The sequence below is a fragment of the Anopheles coustani genome, chromosome 3, assembly GCF_943734705.1.
Source record: "Anopheles coustani chromosome 3, idAnoCousDA_361_x.2, whole genome shotgun sequence".
Classification (NCBI taxonomy): domain Eukaryota; kingdom Metazoa; phylum Arthropoda; class Insecta; order Diptera; family Culicidae; genus Anopheles; species Anopheles coustani.
In genome coordinates, this window is record NC_071288.1 from 37,156,511 (window position 1) to 37,182,467 (window position 25,957).

Sequence of the window (25,957 nt, forward strand, 5' to 3'; positions counted from 1 at the left end):
GCCACTTGAAAAGCTTAGGAGTTGGAGTGGGTGAGGGCGAGCGGGAGGGGTGTTGTATAGCAGTATGGACAGGGTGGCCGATGAATGGTTGAATTGATTGGCGAAATGATTGCGTTGAACGAGCGATCGATTTGTACGACACAGCGCAAACGACTCTGTTAATAACGTCAACATTAACCACCGTGCGGAGCAGCGTTTCAGTGTCTGGGAAAATGCTGGGTTGGCTGAATTGTTTGGATTTGCCTGGTCTGGGTTGACAGTTCTTTACATTCGTAGTTTTTTTTTATTGACAAATAAATGACGACGAACGACAAGTGGCGGCTCGATTCGTGGCACCGGATGGGAAAATATTTACCATTTCCCATTGTATCACCATCGCTGTTCCACTTTTCCCACCCCAGCCTCGTTCCATCCGTTGTCGTGGTATTGTGAACTCCTTTCAATTCCAAAACCATACACTTTTTCGTGCAAACCCTCTTGATTTTGGAATTGGCTGCGTTTGTCGTCAGTGTCAAAGCACGCGTGATTTTCACTCGCTCGTCAATAAAACCTTCAAACAAATTGTTTGACAGGAACTTGATCAAAGTGTTTAACCGCATTTGGATTCCATGACCAATTATTAAGAAAAAAGGAAATGAATAACTGCGTCTGTAACATCTTTCTCACATAACTTTACGGGGAACAAAGTTAAACAATTGTCGTACCGCATGATTGATTGATTATTTTATGTATTCAACATCATCGTAAAGGTACATGGAAGGTCCAGAAATACGACTTGGCTATTCTATGATAGTGATTAGCAGTATCTCTACTGTATCGAATACTTCTCGAGTAGATCGATAAGTCACTTCGTCACACGAAAAAAGGATCATCAACTTTCCACCGGATAAGTGCGCGGTGAAAAATGGAAGATGAACAAAAAACATTACCGAAATGATAATGACGCAGCAAGGACCTTGGCCACCGGCGACGGTTACACGGTGGCGAATGAGACAAATTGACGAAAATATGATTTTTATACTTCTTCCGTTTATCGTGCCTTCCGTTTGCGCCCGGTTTCCGCGCAAGCCGTTGTTGTTGTGGCGGGCAAATAGATGCTCATAATAAAAAAAGAAATACGAAGCAAGAAATCATAAAACGATGTTATACGATAAAAACTCACCATCCGGACGGCCTGACGACGCCAACAGTGACGGGCCGCGCCTTGGGTCTATTGATGGGAAAAGTTCTCGACGCTCCACTCGGTGCACAGCACTTTATTTTTCCTTTTACCTTCCGTTGTTTCAATCGGAGCGATTTTATTCTGCTTTTTTGCACTCCACTGCGTTCAAGAAGGGCGTTCTCACTAGTGTTTCCCTCTTCCCTCCCCGCCCCTTTACCACCTCCTTTGTAAAGCGCCCTGTTTTGAGATGCTGCTTTATAGCATTTCCATTATATTCTCCTCCCGGCCTACGCGAGCACCGGGATGGCAATAAAAAGCAGCCGAACGGAGTGAAAATGTATCCACGACTGCAATGGAAACAAAAAGTGTACAATCTTCGAAAATTCCACAGAATTTCTCGCGCACCAACACACGCGCCCAGCACGAGAGTTTCGCCTTGATCGCCTGCGGGCGGTGGTTGACGATTTTCCACGAATGAACGTTCCAAAACCGAACCATTTGCATAGCCGGGATGCCATCGCGGGAGTTTTTCCTAATGGATGGGCTCTTCTTTTTTGGAAGATTTGAATCAATCCTCGTCCGGAAGGATGGAACAGGGGAAGATATAAAGCATAATTCCCGACGAAATGTAAATCAATTCACGTTTTAGTTCGCATGCTGCAGTTCGAGGCTCAAAAGTTGCAAAACGAGCTTGTAAAACGCTTTCGCCCGTGTTAATGTGATTTTTATCGAGACATTTCCCTGCGTTTGCATGATGGCGGGAAAAGTTTTTTTTTTTTGTTTCAGGACTATACTACTCCTCGCTTTCGGTTGCGTTGAAACACTCAGCCTGATCCCCTCGGCTAAGGTGCACTTTTGCTGGGTAACGAATTTTCACTTAAACTTACCATATTAAGGGCGAAATCAATTTCACTCGCATCTTTATGTCGCACTGAGTGACTTATGTCTTAGCCTAGTTGTTTTCAATCTTTTACCACCGATCGTAAAACTAAGTTGCCGGTCGTAAAAGCAGTGAAATGCTCCGTTCTCACTTTCAAGGCAGTGCTCAATCCAGGGAACTCAATTATCTGAATTGGCTGGCTTGGATGAAACAAAGAAATTTGCCCATCTGTTGGAGGATACTTTCACAAATCATATTTTAAGACGGATATCCATCAGTAGTTGCACAGTTGTAAAATATATTAGCGAGAGTAATTTTAATTTGGATAATTGAGACACAAAGCTGGTGTAATCAAAAATTCTTACTTAAAACTTAAAAATAAAATCAAACAAATATTCACTTCAAACACTTGATCAAAGGTATCATACCGAATAAACTAGAATAGAGCAACTTCAACAGTGCTTATTTGTAGAGAAGTAACCTAAATTAAAAGGGCTTTTTCTTTATTTACAGAACTATTAGGAAGTACATATGACTATCAAGATATAAATCAAGTTACTAGAGTTCTAGAAATTAAAAAAAAATTATTTATATAAATTTCTTTACAAGCCGCAAGTAAGCTATTCAAATGAAATAAGTTCCACATGGAATATACTCCAGCAATTGGAGAAAAGAGCTATAAACAATTCGATATCTTCGGGCCGATCTTGACTGTGGCGTAGGTACATGAGACACTCTTCTCCATTGGAGAATACGAGCGCATGGGCATGCACCGAGAAAATGCGAGCCAAAAGCCATTGCGAAAATTAAGATCAAACCATCCGAGATCTGAGCCATTTCCCACTCCTAAGCGCACCACTCATGAGTTAATTATTTGTTTATCTTGTAGGGCGACTCCATTAAGGGACCGTTTCAGTCGTAAACTACCGCCCGGTCCGGCACATCGGTTCAGTAAATTTGTATTATTGCCTATCACGCAGAAACGCAAAATGAGAACGAAAAGAGACAAAAAAAACATCAACAAACCGTGGATGGAGCCAAGGTTGGAGGGTGAATGGTAGAGGAACAACGATACGAGCAAAACAAAAAATTGACCTCACCGATATGGCTCCCTGCCCTATGTTTCAAATTAGCACCAACCGGAACGGCGGAACAATCCCACAGCCCCGGAGTGCTTTTATCTTGCCCGGTGCCATCCAGTCCGGCCTCCGCCGCCCAACTTTCGCTTATCGGAAAAGCGCCATTGTCATAATTTAATAAGTTTCGGCTGGCGCATTAGTTTCCGCCGCTGTTGGTTCGCTTTTGTTCCGGTTGTTTAAAAAAGCGAACCCACCGTTTATGTAACGTCCGCCTGCCGACGCAACCTCCTTCTTTCCTTTCTTCAGCGTCCAGCTTCAAGGGGTCCTCGAGCTGCCACAAGTCGATGATGGTGTGTAATTTGCACCAAGCGGACATGCTTGTAAAGAAGGGATGGTTCTCGAGGTCCCACAATTGTTAGAATCCGGACGTCCTTTGGCCTTTACGAGAGCGTAGAATAAAAAGTTCACGAACGCGTCCCTTGGACTTTTTTTTTAAACTCGCGAACCGTCACGAACATGAAACCTACACTGCTTAAAGTTATCGCGCCTTATCTCTTAGACAAACATATATAATTTCATTTTAACGTCTTCTCATGGGCTCTCCATTGACTGTGGTAGGTTCCACAGGACGTTGTTTAAGTGCTGTCCAAAGGTCTTGGAGGCGAGACTTGGATCTGGCGGGATTTACTGCCAGTTCCGGAACGGACGTACACGACGAAAAACGTCACTTGCCCCATCCTTTAACGCAAGGCACTACCAGCCCATTACCCTCCCCGGCGACAAGATATGCTTTCAACTCGCACAAATTTTTCCTCCGGTGGAAAGTTAGGCGAAGTAAACCAACGAATCGGTACCTCCAGCGCAGGTCCCCCAAACTTTTGCAGGAGTTTTGGAGCTGAGCAAACGCTTCACTGCAAACAGCACAGCCCACAAGCTCTGGCTTCGCTATGTTGTGCGTTGGAGAAAAGTGCTCGGATCTACTAACGAAACAGAAGCAGCTCCCCGAACAATCCTCTAGACGGCACGATGGTACTGCTGCTCCACGGAGATGCCTTTTGGTGGCCGGAATACTTCGTTCGGGGTTTTGCATCTTTTCCACCAACCACCGCTAAAGAATGCTACGATGCCCGAGGAGGAAAACTTTAGTTTGCCGCTTGCTATTTTCCCGGTTCGCTTCATTTCTGCGCCATCTTCCAAACTTCCAAATACCATGCAAACGAACAAGAAGGGCCTGCAGCATCGGGAGCATTATTTATGCTTTCGTGTTATCATTAAATTGCATCTCTTCGTGTAATTCAATTCACCGCTGGAGCGAAGCTACCCTTGAAAGGCGAGCACCCTACGAGAAGGGCACTCTTCGGAAGAAGTACAGGCCAGGTCGGTCCTTTGGTAAAAGGTTCTTGGTCCGGGCGAGGGCTATCCTCTGAACTGTTGACGTCTTTGTCTGCCATCCTCTCTGTTACTTTCTGCAGCATGCACAGCATTGCTCCTGAAGTCACGGAGGGCTAATACAATCGTAATACTGGACAAGCATCCCCTCGGAAGGGCAACCTTCCCCGAGCGCATGCAATATGCAAATTGTAACACATTTACTATATTGAACATTCATTGAACAAAACAAGGCAGCATTATTGGGGCGCTATCAAGGGATTTCCGGATGCCAAAAGAAGAATCAGGAAGAATGTATTCAAATACCCACTTCAATTGAATTTGACCCCCGCTGCAACGGAGAGTCTTCTAATATTAATGCAATAAAAGTGATGCAAACCGGTTCATATGGCGCGGCACAGAGGGGGCTTTTCCTCTACTTTCCATCGCGCCATGGAACCTTGATAAAAGCACATTCCGTGCAAAAACTCCCGCCAGTCAACTATTCCCAACACAATCCACTCCTCCGGTTTGGGAATGTTTTAATATCCACAAGATGGGCCCGGAGATATTCCCCCTTTCCCTTAGCTGGAGCTAATTTCGGCCGCCTCCTGGAGCACTCTTAATCAAATGAACGTCGCAGTCCTTCAACCTTCCCGACCGTATGCGGTCGCGGCATAAAACTAACACAAAACTTTCTCTTACTTTCCTCCCCTCCCCGGGGCCGGGTTGAGGGAGAGCGAGGTAGGGTGGAAAAACATAAAACAACACTAAAATCCACCTCGGTGCCGCCGGCGTACCGTTTGCTTCCCCTCTGACCGGCCACGTTGAAGGCTTCCGAAGACGAGTCGAGTTTACCACAATCGCTTCATTTATCAGCCTTAATAAATTATTGTTAAATTTTATTAGCACATTCGCGCGCAACTGCAGTTTTATGTACCACACAAGTACACTTTATTAGACTAACTTGTGCTGGGAGATATGAAGGGGCGAGGGCACAGAAGAACCCGGGTGGGAACTCGACCGTCGGCAAAAAAATACCAGCAGGAGGAGCCGTGTTGTTCTTAAAGGAAATAAGACATCATAAACCGTGCGCCAGGAACGTGCCGCTTTTCGCGTCTAGGCTGGATCCTTGTCTCACTTGCGACCGAACAGGAATCCGGACACTTTGTCGACGGGTACCACGCCACCGACCGCTTTGTTGATCGTGCCGAGTCCCTCGCCCAGGAACGAGCACGAAATCGACTTCAGCGCTTCCAGCTGAGCGCCCCAGAGCGAGAGCTGGCAAAACCTACGAGGAGAGAGGATGGTTGGTTGGTCAAAAGCAGGTCTCGACTTGTCCCGTGCCCAACTGCCTTACCGGAAGTCATTCTCGATCGAAATCTTTTCCCCGATCTGGACAAATGGTGTGCCCTTACTGGAGAAGCTCTTGAACACGTTGTCCTGGTGCATGTTTGTCATGTTGAGGTAGGCGAACTTAGCGATAAACGATGACAACGACTTGCGTGCGTTCATATCCTTCGGGGAGCTTACCGCAGCCGATGACACCGGGTTGCCGAAGAGGTCGTGCGTGTCGAACAGGATGCCCAGCTCGTCACCGTGAGCCACCGCTCCGGCCGGTGCGTCCCCAGAGCCACTCTTGGCCACGATCGGTAGGCCTGCCAGGAAGTCGCTACCCTTGGTATTGTCCGAGCGGTGCTCGAAGCTGTACATGAACGCCTTCGAGCCCTTGCTCCAGGCCTGGGCGGTAACGACGGCGGGCAGGTTGAAGATGGCATCGGTCGTCGCCTCGACCAGCTTGCCGACGATCTTCGTCACGTCCCAGTTGCTCGGGATCTGCAGGTACTTGTCGAGCGGGATCAGCCCGCTCACGGCTTGCAGACCTTGGACCTGCTTCTCCACGTTCAAGAAACTCTCCAGACCAATCGTCGAGCTCATCTTCTGCAGAAACCCGGTAGCTCCATTAAAGGTGTTTTGGATTTCCTTCACTGTGAAATGAGAGGGGAACAAATAAGTTCAAAACTGTTGGCATCAACCAACTAGTGATGTGTTATGGAGTTATGTGATTCAGACTCAGGTTCGTGAATCTGAGTGACTGTTTGCGTTTCAAAGATTCATAATTCTTTTAATGGAAGATTCATGAATCTCAATGATTCTTCAACTGATGAAAACCGATGAGCAAAACATGGCTAAAGAGACCCCTTTTTTTGGCGCATGATCCACGCCAATGGATAACATAAAAAATCATTCAGGTTTCTAAAGATTCATTTACGTTTGAAGACTCGAATCCCAAAAGATTCATGAATTCATACGAATGAATCTCGTCAAAAGATTCATAAGGCACAACGCTAGTGATGTGCGTTCCGGAGCGCACTAACGGCACAGGAGCATTAGCTCGGAGCTGTTTCTTAACTAGCGGTTCCTGAGTCGACCAACCAACGGCGCAAAACTTGCAGCTCCGGAGCCGGCTCCAAACTAAATTTTGATTTTGTAAAAAAACGTAGACATTGTTTTAAGACTAAAAATGATAAAAAATTGAAGTTTCGATTCAAAACAAGTTTAGTTACCGTCTACGATTGATTCATAAATTGCTTCATTAGTACGGAACCGGCCCCGGAGCTGTTAGTTCGAAACCGGCTCCGGGTTAATTCTGGACTGGCAACGGATCCGTTTGCTCAAATTCGACTCCGGAGCCGTTAGTTTGGTGCCGTTGGTTAAAAGACGACTCCGAAGTTGTTTGAAGGCTCTGGTTTTTGAGCCGCTTTTCTCATCACTAGATCACTATCCTACCGTCAAAGGCGTTGGCCGTCTCGTCCTTGGTGACACCGATCAGCAGCGGAATCTGCGGGAAGTCACCCATCTCCAGCATCGTTTCCGGTTTGTCCGTCAGCGCACCCGGCAGCCCCCGCCCGTCGTCCTTCTCCTCCACCACCGGGTTCACGCCGGCCTGCGGGCTCATGCCGTTCACGATCTTCTCACCACTGAATCGCTCCGTCTGCAGCTCGCCGTCCATCAGCACGATCTCCTCGGTTGTCTTGCCCCGCAGGCACTTGATTACCTCCGTCTCGCTGCCGGCCGCGCACCGGTGCTGCATGCTCGTCTCCCGGTAGGTGGCGACCGCGTCCCGCTCGTACGCGTTCGGTTGCAGGGACGACCCGGACATGGCCACCACTCCGGTGATAGAGCTGCGTGCCATCGTGGCGGAAGCGAGCACCATCGCCGCCGACGCTCCCGAGCCGTGGCCAACCAGCTTGATCTGGCCCGGATCGCCGCCGAACCACGCGATGTAATCCTTCACCCAGCGGATGGCCGTCGCCATGTCCAGCAGCGCCATATTGCCCGCGAGATCTCGCGAGCCGTCGCCCACCATCCCGAACGAACCGAGCCGGTACTGGATCGGCACGAAGATGACTCCGTTCGAGGTGAGTGGTTCCGCGCCGTACTGCGCGGCCGACCCGTACCGGTAGCCGCCGCCGTGTATGAACACCACCACCGGCAGGCCCGTCGTCTCGTCCGGCATCTTCGGCGTGAAGATGTTCAGCAGCAGGCAGTCCTCGTTGCCCACCACCCGGTACGGGTTGTTCGGCTCCGGCTGCGGGCATGGTGGCCCATTCTGTGTCGCGTTGATGTCACCCTGCAGGTTCCGGTACTGGGGCCGCGCGAACCGGTTCGCTCCGGTCGGCGACTCGGCGTAGTAGATCCCTCGGAACGAGTACAGGCCCGTGGACCGGCTGCGCTTACCTTCGACGCGGGCCGCGCGACCACCGGCACGGACGAACACCACCGGATCGTCGATAGGCGGAACGGCCGAGCGGATGCCTCCAACGATGCCCTCGCAGCGCCCGCCAAACAGCCCCAACACTAGGAGACCCAAACCGACGCCACTCAGCGCAAGGCACTTTTTGTCCAACATGATAAGAATGCTTCGTTTCGAGACCACTTCCGAGAAGCAACTGGTGCGGCTGACTGAGTTTTGCTGTTCGCCAGCGACCGACTGGCCGTCTGGGTCTCGCCAGCCTTATCGTTACGCTAATTTCCGACAGACGACAGAATCGTGTTTGCGTGGGCGAAAACATAAACTTGAACCGCTTCTTGCCGAAACGAGGGCAAGGAGATTAGCTCTTCTTCGTAGACTGTGAACGCAGCTGGCGTTCGGGGAAACGAAAGTTTTCATCTCACGATTATCAGCTCACAACGAAATCATTTTCATATACTCAATTCAGCCGATGTGAATTATTTTTCTCAATTGTTTTCTTCTTTGAATTTCTACTTTAATTTGGCGTTCGTAAATACAGTGTGACCCATAAAAAAATGCGAAAGTTTTTACTGCTTTTTTTTTTGAGTAGCTTTGAACATTATTTTTACCGTATCCAATGATCATGCCTTGATGGTCCATGTCCCCAAAAGCCAGGAAGTGGCCATCCACGGTCCACTCACACGCAAAAGGTCTTCAGATCAATGAGAGGTTGAGTGAGGCACAAATTGTATCAGATCGATCCAAAAATTATCTCAGGACGCCGATATTTCAAAATCTACCTTGCATCGGTTAATCAAGCATGACTTGAAATGTTCATCCAGAGTCAGAGTAAAGTGTCATCTTGTAACAGGCCGAATCATACAACTAAGGCTGGATCGCCGAAGAAGATTGAGAATATTTCAGAGAACCTGAAAATCAAGTTCACGACCAAACATTAGACCGGAGTAATCGATTTTGGGACAGTTGCTCCTAATAGCTTGAAAATATCTCCAACATTTATCAAAGATGGATTAAAATTTAATACCGGGGTTAACAAGAACATTTTGAAGATCACGTTCTGCCAGGGATGAAAGCAAACTTTGGACCACACAAATACGTCATTTTGCTATAAGACGAAGCACCGTGACACACCTCAACAACGACTCAAGCGTGCCTGAAGAAAAACGTAGAATTTTGGGAAATTTCACTTGACCTCTCACCAACCAGGACTTGAATCCTTTGGATTAAACAATATGAGCGTATGTTCAGGTCTGTTGACGTTCTAGCCCCATTGGTGGATGCCTGACAGCTTATATTGCCACGGATCTCGAAAACTGACTCATACATTGAGAAGGAAATCACTAAAGACTTTAAAAACGATTTCCTAATTAAAATTATATCATTTTTTTATCATTTTCTATGAAAAAAATATTTTAATCTAAGATATCGATTTTCACATTTTTTTATGGGACATACTGTATGTACTACATTATTTTATTATACTCTCAACTTTCAACACATTCTCGCGAATTTCTTTCCCGCTCTCGAACGGTTTCTATCCCATATCATCATTCCACTACGTCTTGTTCAGTTGTCTCGAACAGTTTGCGATAAAACGATCAGCTAAATGGCATCTCGTAAAACAGCCTTCTCTCGCTTCAACCATCCCGTAGCACGAGAACAGCTGCCCTCCGAACCTCCGTCGGAACGAACTGATAGTTAAAACTGACATACAGCACCACCAAAACCGGTACGGCACTCGCGAATCCGAATCGGTTCCCCGGTTCCGAATTGCACCCAAACCCAAAATGGCTGAAGGCAAATTGAACGTAATAAATTAGTCGCCGGTCGCGCACAGCCTCCCCTTTCAGGGTCGATAGCCACCGAGAACGCACTCCCGGACGAATGCAATCATGTTTTATTTACCTTGTTTAGTTTTCGGCGTCCCTCGGCCGACCCTCACATACCGGGCCCCCAACTCGACAGTGAAGATGCATGCCTTCGCAAACCATTTCGTGCCCTTTTATCGGCCACCCATCGTCGAAGGAAAACTATCTAGCCGTCTGCAACGTCACCGACGGCACCAGCGGTCCGGTGGGGTTGACTTTCGTGCTCGTGTTTTGTGGCTCGAAAGGGTATAAGTTTTTTTTACGAGCCTTCCTGGTCGCCATCTGTGCAAGTTTTATCGCTCTTTTTCTGTTTTTTTCCGTCAGGGACGGGAGGAAGGCCGCAGCGAAACCAAAACGCGAACCCGTCCGAATCGGTGCCAATGACATGGCCGCCGACGAACGGAACACAATTCGAGGTTATCGTGATGTGGACAAGATTGTTTGCAACCGTACGATTCGGGGCGTAGCATTTCCGTTTCCCTTCCCAGTTGTTCTCCCTGCTTTACTATTATTATTATTGAATTCATCGTGCTCCCGCTTGCCCGGCCGGAAGAACTTCCGCTACATTCTGGCAGTTTTATTATAGAATATTTTACTACTTTTGCTAACCACTCGGTGGGGGGGAACAAGGATGAGGTGGTTGTTGTGTGGTGTTTTCGGAAGCCGGTCGAAGATAAGTAGCTATTGCACTCGTTAAGCCGCCCGTTCGAATGTGTGCACAATTTATGGTGCAATCAGATAGCGCGGCAGTAGAACGGGCGGAAATAAAGTGACAAGCGACAGCCATCCATCCATCGATCTGTCCATCTGCCCATTTCGTTGGATGCTGTAAAATGAAATTAAAAGGATTGTCCTGAATGGCCAGTTTATATCCATGATTGTTTCGTGATAAACATATTTCGGTAGTTTTCTGTATTGGTTTTCAAACCATTGCTCCTAGTTAACACCGGGCAGCGTACTTATTTATTCGTATTTGACAATGATTTGATTAACTTCAAACGTGATAGAAGAGTTTATCATGAACAAATTACAGAATAATATTTGAGGGTATAATTTTCTGAAATATGGTAAACATGCAATTCTTTATTTTTAACTTTACAACATAATCAATTCACTACTCGTGCTGGTTAAAGATGGTCGGAAATAGGGAATTGAAACTAGTCTAGAAAAGAACTCATGAACGGACAGTATTTTCCGTCATGTTTATTCGTGTTTTCAACTTTTTTTATCAATCCACACAAAGGGAAACACAACTTCAATATAAATCAAATCAATATAACAAACATGAAAATCAATACAACAAAAGATAAAAAAATAGATTTTGAAGTTTGTCTCCTATAACCAGCGGTGAATTAGGCCTTTTAGGGGCCATACACTACTGTAGCAGGCTATACATTTTTCATTTGGATATTTACAAAACTTCAATCATCAATAACTTTTCAAGACAATCCGTAAGATAATTTTCTGTGAAGAAAATTTGTGAGTAACTCATTTTTCACTTTTCAATTAAATAACTTTCCAGTCGTTTTAAAACTGCAAGAAATATTTATTGTGAAACGTTGGAAAACTATGTTTTGAAATCAGCAAGATACTAATTCTGCTAATCCTCTTCTTGGCGTAACGACCTCTTGGTCATGCCTGCCCCGTTAAGGGCTTACGAGACTTGTTTCCCTGTTGTACGTATACAGTCAGTCCTCTCGTACAGGATAGGGCCCGGTCTCGGTTGGGATTCGGACCCATGCTGCTGGGATTCTGCTAATCCATGTATGTTCATTATCCTCAAACAGAGAATCGATCTTTCGTTCATCAAAACTAAATTCAGATAGTTTAGTTTCATCATTCTTTGAGAAACACAATCGACAAGTACCTCGACAGCTCGAGGCCCTAAGCAGCTACTTAGTTTGAGTACCCTATGATCCGCCCCTGACTATAATTGTAAAAGATCTCAAATTAAAACTTTAGTTTGTAATGGTAATGTGTTATTTTACAATATCATTCAAATATATGAAATATAAATTCCTCAAAGCATTAAAAATGAGACTTAGTTAGCGACTAAACAATAAACTTTTATCAACATTGTTTCTAAAACCTGTGCTTGGTTATCTATTCGATATTTAGATAAATTTCTGAATTGACTCCAATATTGAACTCTCCTTCCTTTTGCCACGCTTACGTGTATCCAACCGAATCCGTACCATTATAGATTCTGATTCCTATATCCGTGAGAAAAACTCTCGCTACCTCGTCCAATAGAACGCTCCGACCGTTACGGCCGGCCTACGAGAACGGAAGGATACCTCCTAGCTAGCAGCCGGGTGTTCGCGTGTTAATAATTCAGGAAGAATCCACACAAGATACCTCCCACCGGCCGGGCGTGCCCTGCATGGTCGCCTGCGTGGAAGTGACGCCGGTCGCATGGATTATTGGAAATCATTTCAAATCCAATTTGCCAACTGAGTACCGCCGGCTCGAGCAGGCGGCATTCTCCTGGGAGCACGGTCGAACACCCTCGATTTGTCATGATTTGTAGAATGCGAGCGAATCGAAGCGCCGACGAGGCCAAACGCAGCACGGCGCTTGCTGTGGCATTTCGGCGTCGCTGGCGGAATGTTATCGCCATGTGTACGTTTCGTCGCACGCCGCTGCCCCTTCCACGGCCCTTCGCGAGAACTTTCGTGCCACCGCTCGGTGCTGTCGACACATGCAGCCGTTATCGGAGGCGCACGGGTGACGCTCGGGAAACAACATAACTTCAACGGTCCCGCCGTATCGGTTGCGTTCACTTTCGCCAGGAGAGAGATTTGTTCTATTGTCGAACAGCTCGACAGGGCGGGAGAAAAAAAGAGACGTTGGCAGGGTGCTCTTGGAATCGGCAGCGCCCGGCTAAGATAAAGGCGCCGTTTCATATTCATGAAACTTTATGATTTCCGGACCCCGAACCCGCGTCAAGGGCGCACCCTCTGCCAAAACTTCTGTAATGCCGCGCTCGTTTCTGCTGCTGCGGAATTCGACCTCATTTCGGATGCCCACATTCCACCGGCAGCACGAAGGAAGCGGTACACGCCACCCCGCCGACCGCCTTCTTCCAACGCCGACATCGACAACCCACGGAGACGGTAGGGGAGACGATTTTCATAATTTCATATTTGTATGCATGGAAATTGGTTCCCATTCGGTGCGAAAAGTCCAGAGTTTGGCAGGACGTGCGGAATGCCAAAGGTCAGTTAGACGGGGGCGCTGTTGCTGCGCTGGCGGTGTGGAGACGGCGGCGGGATGTGAAGCATACGGTTTTCGGAAGCATAGTATACATTTATGAGCCCTCGGCGCAAACACATCCTGCCGTGCCTGAAAGGTGAGAGCATCTTAAACGCTGGCAAGCACCGAGCCTGTGTGCCCGATAGCTCTAGATCCACCATTCTAGAGCGGAGGAAGTGGAAAGCATAGAGAAGAAGGAGGCTTGGAGGCCATTCTTTTGTGCCATTCATGCGGAAGCACCGGCGAAACCGATACCGATATTTCGGCCGAAATCATTTGTCAGCACGCGCACCGGATCTCGAATAAAACACCAAAACGGAACCGGATTCGAAGGGGATTATCCGATACGTGTGGATGCTCTCAATCGATCGAGCCACTCGCAATTCTAAATCAGAGATTCGCAACCACAAACAACAACAAAAAAAATCACTTTTTCACAATGCAAGTTCTTAAATATGCAACATTCGACAATTTCATATTAATTTATTCTGGAATACCCATCACTTAAATTTTCAATGTCATAACCATGCAATAATCCATTGGTTAGATCATTAAAAAAGTTTTTTGAATCAAATTAAAGGAATTCTTTCATATTTGAGTTTCGATGACGTTCTGATAGAAACTACATAATATTTTTAGAAAAAACGAACTTCACTCATTAAGCTCCATCTGTTTATTGTAGGCTAATCTCATTTAACCATATAAATCTAATTTATATTCAATAATATTGTATTTACATTCATGTTCGGAAACTATTGAACTGTTTCAACAAGTGCAAAGTTTTGCGCTTTTTTCCAGTAAAATTCTTTTACTCGATTAACTTTAGCTCGCATGTATGACAAGTAAATTCAAGTGAGAAAGAATTAATTAGTAAATTTTAATGACAAAGATTGACTATCTCCCAGTACTCTGGTTGAGAATCTCTATCCTAAGTAAACGAAACTAAAAACATGCTCATGCTTGGGAAATCGGTATGGATTTCCTTACTACAACGCAGCAAAATATTATTCAAAAATGGAAAAATGAATACGAGTAACTCTTTCTTTGCTTCGAACCAGCCAGAACGAGTGGTAGGCGTGCTGGGAAAAATCATGTCAACATCATTCCTATCAATCGTTCTGGCAGCTGGAGATAGATAAAAATTACCAAAAAGGTAACACAAATGGTATTGACATAACCATAGCCTGGTCTAGAAAATTGAAATTGGAAAAGTTTATTTTTTTAACACAATCCACCCACATCGCACGCATGGCCTCTGGCTAAACAACAACAGTAAAAACCGGGAAGAAAAAAATATAGTACCGGACAAGACAGCGGGGCTAGAGTTGATGGGACGAGCAGTGGAGGAGATTTGCGACATCGAAAGCCCCCTAATCTGGACGGCTTAAAAACGATAAAATATCTCTCGGCCATCCATCAAGTGACGGGAAAAAGTGCGCCGAAAACATGCTTCCGGATTGGAAAATGATAACGGCAACGCTGTGAAACGCCCGGGACGGGTGGCAAAAAAAAGGCGATAGATTTTTCTTTGCAAACACAAACATCACGCTAGGGTGCGACAACATAGACAACCCGCACGGTAAAGATGACCCTTGTCGTGCTGCTTGGCGAGATAAGCAAAAAAATACCAAAAAAGTCAGCCAACTCCTCACACTGGACAGCCCCACACGTACACAAACACGGATACATGTGCAAACGCACCGATACTGTCCCTAAATCGTAACGAACCATAGCCGGAAGAGGTCTCGAAACGCATAATTTTAGGGCAATCCCTTAGGGAACATGCGTGTAAGTCGTTTTTCGTTTCGACTTCGGCGAAAATCTGCTCCATTTTTAACCTATTTTCTAAAGATTTCAAGTTATCCCCTTTGATCCTTTATTTTTTGCTCAACCCCTCGGGGAGGTTGTCCGAGAATAATGGAAGGCGGGAAGAAAAATGATGCCCTGTTACAGGGTAAAAAGAAAAGAAGCCAACCGAAAGGATAACACACTATCCCGGCTGGCCGTTAAGGAGTTGCCAGGAGCTGAAACACTGCAACAGTGTAAAACTGTTTAGTGTGAATTGGAGTGGACCCTTTGTCCGGAGCCGAATGGTCCGAGTGGGTATAATGTGTTTAAAGGACCCGGGAGGGAGCGAGGTTAAAAAAGGGAGACCTTTCGAAAGCTTCTTCACCGATTTCGAGAGCTTCTCCTTCATGCATCATTTTATTTCACTTTAAAATGGACAGAAATCCTTCAGGGTGGGGTTTTTTTTTAACTGCTTTTTTATTCCATTTGTTTTCTCCTTTTCCTTTACTCGAGCCCGCTAGCCTTGTTTCCAGCAAAAGTGTCCTGCTTGCCGACACCCGGCTCCTAGAAACAGCCAAGAGTCTCCGTTTGGCAGTCAGTTAAGGAACGACGGACGCCATTCTGGGACGGGGAACTTATGGTGAAAGATACGGCCCACTGATCCCATCCCTTCGTCCCGGTTCGTCGTTTCACTTTCTTTATGTTGCGTTTATTCGTGGGTTACTGTCTTCCAATGTGGCCCCAGGACTTCCTTTTGCTCTTTTGTGCCCCTCCCGTCGGTCACTACGCAACCAGGGGACTGCTAGAGACAACTTACCCTCCCGGGTTCACTCCCGGAGGAAGAGATTGAACCCAGCCTTTGCCCACTTTTCGGCCCACATTCGGTCCGGAAGGACTGGGATGAAAAGCGACGAGGGCGAAAGAGAGTGAGAGAAAAATATTCCGAGTCGCCTGCGCCAAGCTTCACAGATTGGACCATGTAAAACAAATAAAAGTGAAGATGAAATGGAACATAAAAATTTACGACACTCGGTAAATTGAATATAAATTCGAAGCTAACTGTACACGATCTGAAGGTGGCAAATGGCCTCCGAGAAGGCTCCGAAAGGCGCCGGCCGAGGAAGGCTGGACGGGAAGAGGGTAAAATAAATTGCAGCTCAAGATATCCCTTTGGATGATCCTTTCTAAAGAACACAACGTTTCGGGTTTCGTGCGGCCCCAGGAAAACTGGTCGTCCCCGTCGAAGGAGCCAAGTGGACGACTTGACTGGAAGAAATTCGAAAACACAATCACCTCCGGACCAAATGTTACCGAGGGCAGGGGGCACGAAAGTAGCAAAATCTCCGACCAAAAGCTCTTGGTACAAGGAGGCCACCGTCCCACTTCCCACGGTTAGTTTTTCATCGATCAATCACCTTTCGGGATCGGCGGGTTGTAGTGATTGCTTTCACTCCATTTCACTCGTCCGGAATCCACGCCACGTCGGCATTATTGATCCCACGCGCCGGTGCCCGGGCGGAGAGGTGGATGAAGGTTAATACCGCTCACTAACCTGCGCTAACGTTCCGCAGCATCGGCAGCTGATTGAGTGCAATCGTTTGCCATCGAATGTTTATCTTCTGCCGTTATCCGGTGGCACGTCAATAGTGCCAGCGAAGGAGACCCGTGGGAAGCTTTCGCCGATGTGGGGAGGGGGGCAGGGGAACTGATGGCCAATCAGCGGCGACTGCAGTAAACTGCACCGCCGTGTTTGAGGCAGCTTATTTACTTTCCATCCATCAGCTATTTGTCTTCGTTGCACATCATCGTCGTGAGCAGTTCTGTCAACGTCATTGGAATTACATCGTGCTAGCTGATGCAACGAGAAGTGAATAATAAATACTTCATGAGTTTTATGCTGTTTTGGGATATTTTTCAATTTCCAAATCGATTGCTGAAAAATGACACTATATATTTCTTTCTAATTGACAACTTGCTGGATTGGTTTCATCATAAATCAATCTTATGATGCGTCAATCAACTCACGTTACTCGTCTTCGAAATTCTTCGAACTTTGATACCTTCGAACCTGTTTATACCGTTCAAGTTCACTTTATATGAGGTATATGTTTCTTAGACGCCATAAAAAGATTAGAGTTAATTTAATTGTTGACAATATTTGTATCTCAAGAAATTTAAAAATGTATTGGAAGCGTTTAAATTTGTGGTAGTATTTTGTTTAGGTTTGAAATTGGTACGAAAATCATTGTTGTAAAAAGAAGAATTTCAATGCATTCAATAAGCGGGTAAGATTACAGAAAATAGCAAACGATTAAAAAACTAATTTTTACTGTTTTTTGTTTTGAATAGAATGCGGGCACACTTTTTTACACGGTGTAAAAAATATTATATTCTGTGTAAATATGTTATCATCCTTTCTATAACCACAGCATAGTTTTGAAGTTGACAAATATTTGTAAATCACTTACAATAGACATTGGATTAGGAAAATATATTGGTCTACAATACGGCACGCACTGTAAAGCTAGAAATAAAAAAAATTGGTTAAGATTGATGGTAATAGCCCTTGAATCCGATTTAGTTAAGCGTTTGTAAACTCAAATTATTTCGGCTACGTGAAATGTTGCATTGTTTCACATTGTAATAGGAGTTTAAAAGAGCTACTATACAACAAAGCTTGTTAGAAAATTCTATCTTGTCAAATAGCGTTTACATTTCTTTTTTAATTTGCCCAACATCCCCAATTCAGACTAGGCTTCCCTCCGAAGAGAATTACTATAAACGAAAGACGGTTAGTTACGGTACCCTCGTATGAGGGTGGTCAGCCGTTCATAATACTGAAGATACCGGACTCGAGATTTCGATCCCACACCATCAGAAGATAAATTTAGCAAACAAGTTAATGATTTTGAAATGTACTTTAACATCAAAAGTGTAAAATATCATTTCAGATTGTATGATTTGCTTTATGGGTAAATGTAAAGCCTCGTAGATAAAAAATCAATTCATTCATAATCTGGATGCTGGAATTGTTATTATCCGATATAAATATAAAAGTTCCAGTTGATAGTTTATTTTTACACATGGGGTATTCATGTATCATAGATGAAATTGACCGTAATGCTTTCATGATAGAGTCGTAAACAAATGAGTCAACACTGACGTAGATATTCAACTTTTTCCAGCGAGTTCAAAAGTGTTGACCAAAGAACTATTGCAGCTAACGTGGCTTTTTTGTTGCTTGACCATCGTACATTACCGCAAATTATAAGCTACCCTCGACAGATTCGCACCGTCCGGTTGTTCTGGCCGGACGTTCAGGTGATTGGAAAAGAATCGAAACTGTCATTGCATTTTTCAGCACCTCCCACCGTACGAGCGAACGATGGTGGTTTGCGACATACTTGCAATTGCAAACATAAATCAGTCGTGTGATCATTCGGCTCCCCTTTTATCCCGGGTTTTTTGCTTGTTTTTTCTTACCTGCCCGCCCCCAGATTGACCTGAAGCACAAAAATCAACTGAACAACACCGACAACATGGTGAAGATTGGAATCGATTTGCGCGAGTACTATCCCAGCGTGGAGTGGGACATCCTCGGGGTGCCGGCAGAGCGCCACGAGAAGTACTATCCCTGCTGCGCGGAACCGTATCCAGGTGAGTGGAATGGAGCCAGACCTTAAGGCAAAAGGAAGGAAAACGGCGTCGAGGAAACAACCTGCTAGCGGACACACCCGGGCGAGCGTTAGTCGTGGATGAGTGTACTTCCCAGCGGACCGTGGCCAGTTCATTCTTGGCTTCGTTCCACGTCCATTGGCACCTGCCAGTCTGTTCTTAACCCCTGCCCCGCTGTCCATTAGCCTTTTCGCCTTTGTTGGGATATGCCCGGGCTTCCTTTCGAGTGCACTTTTCTTCACCAAAGCGTTGTTGCGCTCGACCGAATGCATTCAGCTGCACATTGCATTTTTTCTTTCCTTTTGTCTGCCGGTGCTTCCGCTGTAGCATCCAATAACCATCGATTGTGAAATCCCCAACCCCCGCCCAGTAACACCCCAGCGTTCCATTCAACCCCGTCCCGTTCCTGCTGGGAAACTGCTGTGCAGCAGTGTCCCCGTCGTTCGCTTTCAACATAAACGTTGTCCATCGGCTGGTCCCCATTCCTTTGCTATCCATTTGGCACTTCATTTTCCGTCCGCATTTTCCTCAAGCTCTTTTTCTTCTTTTACCCTTTTTATAGATATTTTCTTCAACATCACCCTACGGCGCAAGACGCTGTTCTACACAGTGAACCTGATCATTCCGTGCGTCGGCATCTCGTACCTGTCGGTGCTGGTGTTCTATCTGCCGGCCGACTCGGGCGAGAAGATTGCATTATGCATCAGCATTCTGCTGTCGCAGACCATGTTCTTCCTGCTGATATCGGAAATCATCCCGTCGACCTCGCTGGCGCTGCCCCTGCTCGGCAAGTATCTGCTCTTCACGATGATACTGGTCGGGCTGAGCGTCGTGATCACCATCATCATCCTCAACATACACTACCGGAAGCCGAGCACTCACAAGATGGCGCCGTGGGTGCGGAAGTTCTTCATACTGCGCCTGCCCAAGCTGCTACTGATGCGGGTCCCGAACGACCTGCTGAAGGTAGGTCCGGGACGAGCCGGTCGCTTACACTCGTAATTACTTTCCGACACACCCCGCCCACCAATGTCCTGGCGCATGGCGATCGTGAATGGTCGCTAATGATAATTCACGTTTTCCATCAAGTTCTCCTTTATGTTTCACCTTTAAAATATTCTGATGTCGACGTTGAATTCAATCATTTTGTCGGTAGCATACAAAACGTGTCTCGTTCGTTATTGTAATTCGTATAAAATTTCTTCTAGAAGCGACAAATAGTTTCTTTTCATCCATATTTAACAACCATTTGAGTATGTATATTTTTCATCATACAGAACAAAAACAATCAGTGAAAAAATATTCCTAAAAATTCCGATTAAAAATTTAATTTTAGTTTCAACGATGAACATTTTGTGATATTTTCAGTTTTGTTTGATTTTTTTCACAGGTATTTTTCTTGAGTTATTGTAGTTCAAATCTTTAGTTTTGTTAACCTTATTTATCAACTTAGAGAACAATTTTGGGTTATTGACGCAATGGTGTAGATGAGAAAAACAGTTATACATTCGCTTGGATAACGTTTTGTATTTAATCTTACGTATTTTGATTCCGTTCCATGCTTATCTTAAATTTATTCATCAATTTTCAACTCTTACAAAAGCCTAAAAGATTTATTGAATCACGGAAGTCAACCAATCACAAAACCCCAAATATTAGTTATGTTTTATTGATAATTCTAGTTCAATTTGTACTTAAAGCGTAACGAGTGAAGCGTTGTAAATGGTTGATAGTTTCCACAATTACTTGTTCTATAATTTTCCGTGACAAACAAGATTTCAGACATTGTAGAAAGAGAAGAAAATGGAAAGTTTGTATTTTTTTGTATGACATATTCCTTCCCGAACAAGAAGGGTATACTGAAAATACACAATGTGCGATACATTTAGTTTTCCAATAATAGAAGATTCTCCATTATCTCTAAATGTAAGGGTTCACAATAGTAGTTTTTCATAGGATTATCATCTTACACTACCATGTGATGTTAAAAAGTTCAAGAATAATTATAGGGATTTATAATGACTATCTTTATGCTATTTCATTTCTCTTCTGAGTTTTCTTTGGCATAATACCTAAGTTTTTTTTTTCTTAATATTCCGACACAAATAGTTCCACAGTAATGGGAAGCACTCTTTGTACACAGTTCTGTGGTTCCCCATTGAAAACATGTTCCCTGTTCCACTATGTTTGTTGCATATTTAAATTTAATATGCGCCCGCTAATCTTATGCTCGCACAACGTAATTCCACCCTCACGATGTTCTTCTTTCTGCAACCCCTCCAGGAGCTGGCAGCGAACAAGATTAACTACGGGATAAAAATCAGCAAGAGTAAGTTCGGTGCAGCCCTGGCCGCCCACTCGCAGATGCAACCGAACTCGGGCGGCTCCAGCCCGGACTCCATTCGGCACATGCAGGGACGCCCGGGCGGATGCAACGGGTTGCACTCGACGACGGCCACTAATCGGTACGTATACCTTACGGCTTTTGCCGTACAACCGTCGGTTGAGTAAATGCAAAGAGGATTGCAGTGCCGCCTAATGCGCCAGCTGGAAACAGTTTGTTTTTCTTTTTTTCTATAGGATTATTGCTTTAGATGCGCTAGCCTTGCTTACGGTTATTTTAACTCTGAAGCTTTGCAGAGATGGAAAAAAGGCCACTTCATACAAATGCTGGCAGAATGCAGTTTTCTCTCCTTCTACAGCTACGTTATAAAAGACTAAGTGGAATTGTTCTGTTCATATTTCAGAGTCGTTTAAGTATGTTTGATCTTATTCATGAATGAACTAATTTTGCCTCTATTATCACTTTTAAAACAAACATTCCACTTGTAAGACAAACATTGCTTTTACGGGCACATTACGTATGCATTTAAAAAAGATTGCAAGTTTTAACGATTTTTCATGTAAAAACGAAAAACGCTAGCAACTTTCGTATGAAAACATCATCAAGAGTAGCATTTATTTTGTGTTCAGAACAAGTTTGACACCGTTATCATTTAAGCCCCCTTATGGCCAAAACAGTAAACCTACGGTTTACCTTATGGTTTGTTCGCTCTTCCATATTGTTGAGTGAATATGTTTGATGTAAAACACTTCATGTCCACTAAACTGTGCTAGCAAGGATATATTAGTATTCTGTCGCTTATCGAGGAAGGTAAAACATCTTTTCGAATCACCATCATGTATGTTGTAACTTATTTGAAGCTTAATGGCAACGACTGGGACAAAACACTATTACTCCATGCACCTTTTGAAGAATGCAACAACATGTATAAATCCTTTTGGTACCCTAACTTCCCCTAGAAGGTAACATTGTGACTTGAAATCAGCGGGAAAGGAATTCCAATGTTACTGTTCTTTATTTCTAGTCTTCCGACGTATGGATAGCGACGAAATGCCTTCCGGAACTGATACTGACCACAGTATCATGCCCAAAGATCGTTGGAGGTGATGAACCGATTAAATATCATCAGTAAACAGAACCCTGATAACCCCCGATTGTCTCTCAATTATCTATTCCTAGTAGTTACATCTTCCTACAAAATTTTTTAATCCCAAACGGATCAGCAGGTGAACTTGAAAGCCACACAACAACTGAAAACCATGCCAAACAGCATATTATGTGTAAGCTAACTACCGACTGGCCATTGGAATATTTTTACTAAGTACTAAACTGATGGAAGTTTAACATAAAATTTACTTCAATCGATTATCTTCTGTACTGGTTTTGTGCTATAGCGGACGACAGTTTGTCGTCTGCCCATTGTGAGGGCAGACAGGGCAAACATATGATGCCCTTTTCACTGCCTTCGATCGATGCAAGAAACACTCAGTGCCTTTTTTCCGGTTCATCTGGCGAAAGAGCGCAACGACAACGAACACTCCGAAACCAACCGACGTATCGGCACGGTTGCCCCGAACGGGATAATTAATCCTTGCCATCATTTTCCCATTCCCATTCCGAGCGAGGCGTGCGAGGCGAGGCATCAAATTGAGATATTGCCTGCACATGTGTGATCCCTGGCGCGGGAACGGATGCGAACCGTTACTGCACGGCGGGGGGGGCGAAGACTTAGTCGAACCGAGCACGCTACGTAGGATGCAATTACTCTTTTTATCCCGCGAGACAACCGGTCACGTGAGCCGGATGCTTAAGATCCCCGTCCCACGGTTGCCGGATCGGGTCGGGGCTTTTCTTCTTGCTCGTGCGAAAATGAAGAGATTATGATCGACCGAGCGTGGAACGAAGGCGCATGTCGCTCAATCGCTACCGTCACGAGTTCGCTTCCTTTAATTAGTCAATCTCAATCTTCCGTGCGTTCGCTGCGGAACACGTTCTATTTCGCTGCTGCAGGTTCAGCGGGCTGGTGGGCGCCCTAGGCGGAGGCTTAAGTGGGCTCGGCGGCTACAATGGGCTGCCGTCGGTCATGTCGGGCCTAGACGAGTCGCTCAGCGACGTGGGGACGCGCAAGAAGTACCCGTTCGAGCTGGAGAAAGCCATCCACAATGTGATGTTCATACAGCATCACATGCAGCGGCAGGATGAATTCAACGCGGTACGTACCCATGTTTTCCTAAACCCCATCTAACCCATATCACATGAATTTGGTTACTTTTACTTCAATCATTATTTAGACATTCAATGTTTATCAAATTTCTACAATGCTTAACACGTTTAACACACAATTGTCAATTTTAAAATTCTGTTTCGTTGAAAAATATCGTTTCAGAAAATTAAAATCAAAACAACACCCGCTATCTGTTCCATCCTTTTATTAAACCTTTTCTCCCTAGTTAAATAACCGTCCGATACTTCAAACCCGTAAAGATACGTTGAAATGAAAATCATTCACCAGTATTACAGTAGCATATTGTGGTTATAAATTGCGAAAAAATCAGTATCCGGCAAGCATCGGAGTGATTGAGAACACAAAAAAACCACCAAATACCGAACGAATGCGGACAAATCCGCAGTGTCGCCCCGAACCCACTGGAAACCATCCGCAAGACTAAAGCCCTTCCACATCCGCTGTCCGTTAGCGTATCCATCGAGACCGGGACTCTCGGGCAAAGTAATCCTTACTCGTTTTGGGGGGTTCACCGATTCGTTTTTCCTTCCTTCTTTTTTTGTTTTCTGGCTCCTCGAACTGATGTCCGTGCACGGTTTAAGTCGGCTAATCCGAGCTTTCCGATCCTATCGATGGTCTGCGCAATTTCGATATTCGGTTTTTCCCCTCCTTAGCTCCCACCTTTCCCTGGCCGTCCCTCCTCCGAACTGGTTTAGCCCTTGGATGTTTTCTTCATTTTTTTTCTCTGTTTGTTTTCATCCGAAAAGCGACCAATAACACTACGTAGTATGGCCGGACAGCGTCCTTCGGATACGGCCTCGGAAAGGTCCATTATCGTGGAAATTTATATCCACCCATTCATTTACTGCCTCCATCGTTACTGTCATTGAATTTTCCACTGCCCGTTTCCGATCCCTTGGTGGTACTCCAGCGTTGCGTTCCCGCACGCACACACACACACACACTCTCCCTCAATGAAAGAAATTTTCCTGGTTTTCCGCACCAGAACCCCAAACAACCCGATTCATGTCCGCGCACGAACGCCACCAGCCGATGCTAATGATGATTGTTTTTCTTTTCTTTCCATGCCTTCTTCTGTGTCCACGCGCGCTGCCTATTCTTATCGGCTTTCTTGGCCATTAAATTTATTCCCTTGCACGCAACTCCCACGCCAACTTGTCGTTCGATCGGTGCGGGAAATGTGGAATTTTTGAATTGAAAATCGTCCCGCCGCCGAAATCGGTTGGTCGGCGCCGGTTGGTCTCGAACAAAAAAAAAAACTAACGACAAACCACCGAAAATAAAATAAAACCCAACCGCACCCGGAACTCACCGTCACGCGGGTTGTCGTGGGGTGGTGAATAACATAAACTGTCGTCTCCGACATTAACCACAACACCACCCACACGCACCGTCTCGAACGACGGTATTGTAACGAACGAAACTAAACCAAAAAAAAAAACGACAACAAACAACACTGTTCGAAAACCAACAATCTTCCCTCAACACAATGCAAAACCAACGCATTAACGAATGGAACGAAAAAAAAATACAAAACCTTTCCCAACTACTTCCCGACGACGATGGCACTGGGAAAAACTGGGCCCCCTTCCGACAAACATCAAAACCGGGCCCCATAACCGCATACCAAAAAACCGGAAAACTGCAGGAAGATCAAGACTGGGGCTTCGTGGCGATGGTTTTGGATCGTTTGTTTTTATGGTTATTCACGCTGGCATCGTTATTCGGCACATTTGCGATCCTGTGCGAGGCCCCATCGCTCTACGACGACACCAAACCGATTGACATCGAGTACTCCATTATCGCCCAGAAGCTGTTCAATCTTACCGTCAAGGATACGCGCTCCTAAAGGCCGACGTTTGGTTAGCGGACGATTGGTTTTAATTTTTCCACCCAACAAAACACCCAGTGTGCCACGGCGATAGAAACCATCCCAGGCCCCCCCATGACGACGGTGGTTGGGTTATGGTACCGTACCGGCCACCGAATGACACCGGTTCGCGGATCTCTTCATTATCTGTGTTTATTCTTCTTTCGCTCCCTTAATGCTTAGTTACCGCCATAAAATCGACCCCAAACCAGCCAAGGAGAGGGGGGGGGGGGGAGGAGAGCGTCACAAAACTCTCGGCCCGAAAAGTGCAATTGGCCGCGAGGTGGGCCGAGGAAAATGGGTCGCTTTTTCCTCGCACGGACCGGTGGCGACCACAGACACGGCGGAGTCAACGGGGAAGGGAAGCTCATTTCAGTGGTTTTGGTGGTATAATTTAACGGTAGTTGCATTTTAGTGCGCGGACAGTCGGCCGAAACATGGCCCGGTACGCGTCACGCACGGATTACACATTAAGGGTTTACGTAGGCTAGGATGCACACGCACCAACACATTCACAAAGCGCCGGGGTAGTTCTTGAAGACAAGAAACAGACCCTTTCAAAACCGCATGCCAAATGGTTGGCTTTTGTTCGAAAAAAGAAAAACAACTATCAAGTGTAATTCAAGCGAAAGCCGAGCAGAGTCTTACGAAAAGACATCAGAGGTT

At 45.5% G+C, this 25,957-nt stretch overlaps 1 protein-coding gene across 5 annotated transcripts in view; it reads left to right on the top strand.

The window, feature by feature from the left end:
* Positions 1-25,307, top strand: part of LOC131259591 (acetylcholine receptor subunit alpha-like 2) — a 41,963-nt gene extending 16,656 nt beyond the window's left edge. Inside the window, exons 5-9 of one of the 5 annotated variants that reach the window (XM_058261121.1) lie at positions 18,655-18,814; positions 19,395-19,798; positions 21,116-21,297; positions 23,187-23,388; positions 25,070-25,307. In XM_058261121.1, the coding sequence (XP_058117104.1) occupies positions 18,655-18,814; positions 19,395-19,798; positions 21,116-21,297; positions 23,187-23,388; positions 25,070-25,270 (1,149 nt within the window). In that variant the 3' untranslated portion in view covers positions 25,271-25,307. Of the gene's footprint in view, positions 1-18,654; positions 18,815-19,394; positions 19,831-21,115; positions 21,331-23,186; positions 23,389-25,069 lie in introns of all 5 variants that reach the window. The other 4 variants (XM_058261123.1, XM_058261125.1, XM_058261122.1 and 1 more) reach the window with 4 other exon arrangements.
* Positions 25,308-25,957: the final 650 nt, after the last annotated feature.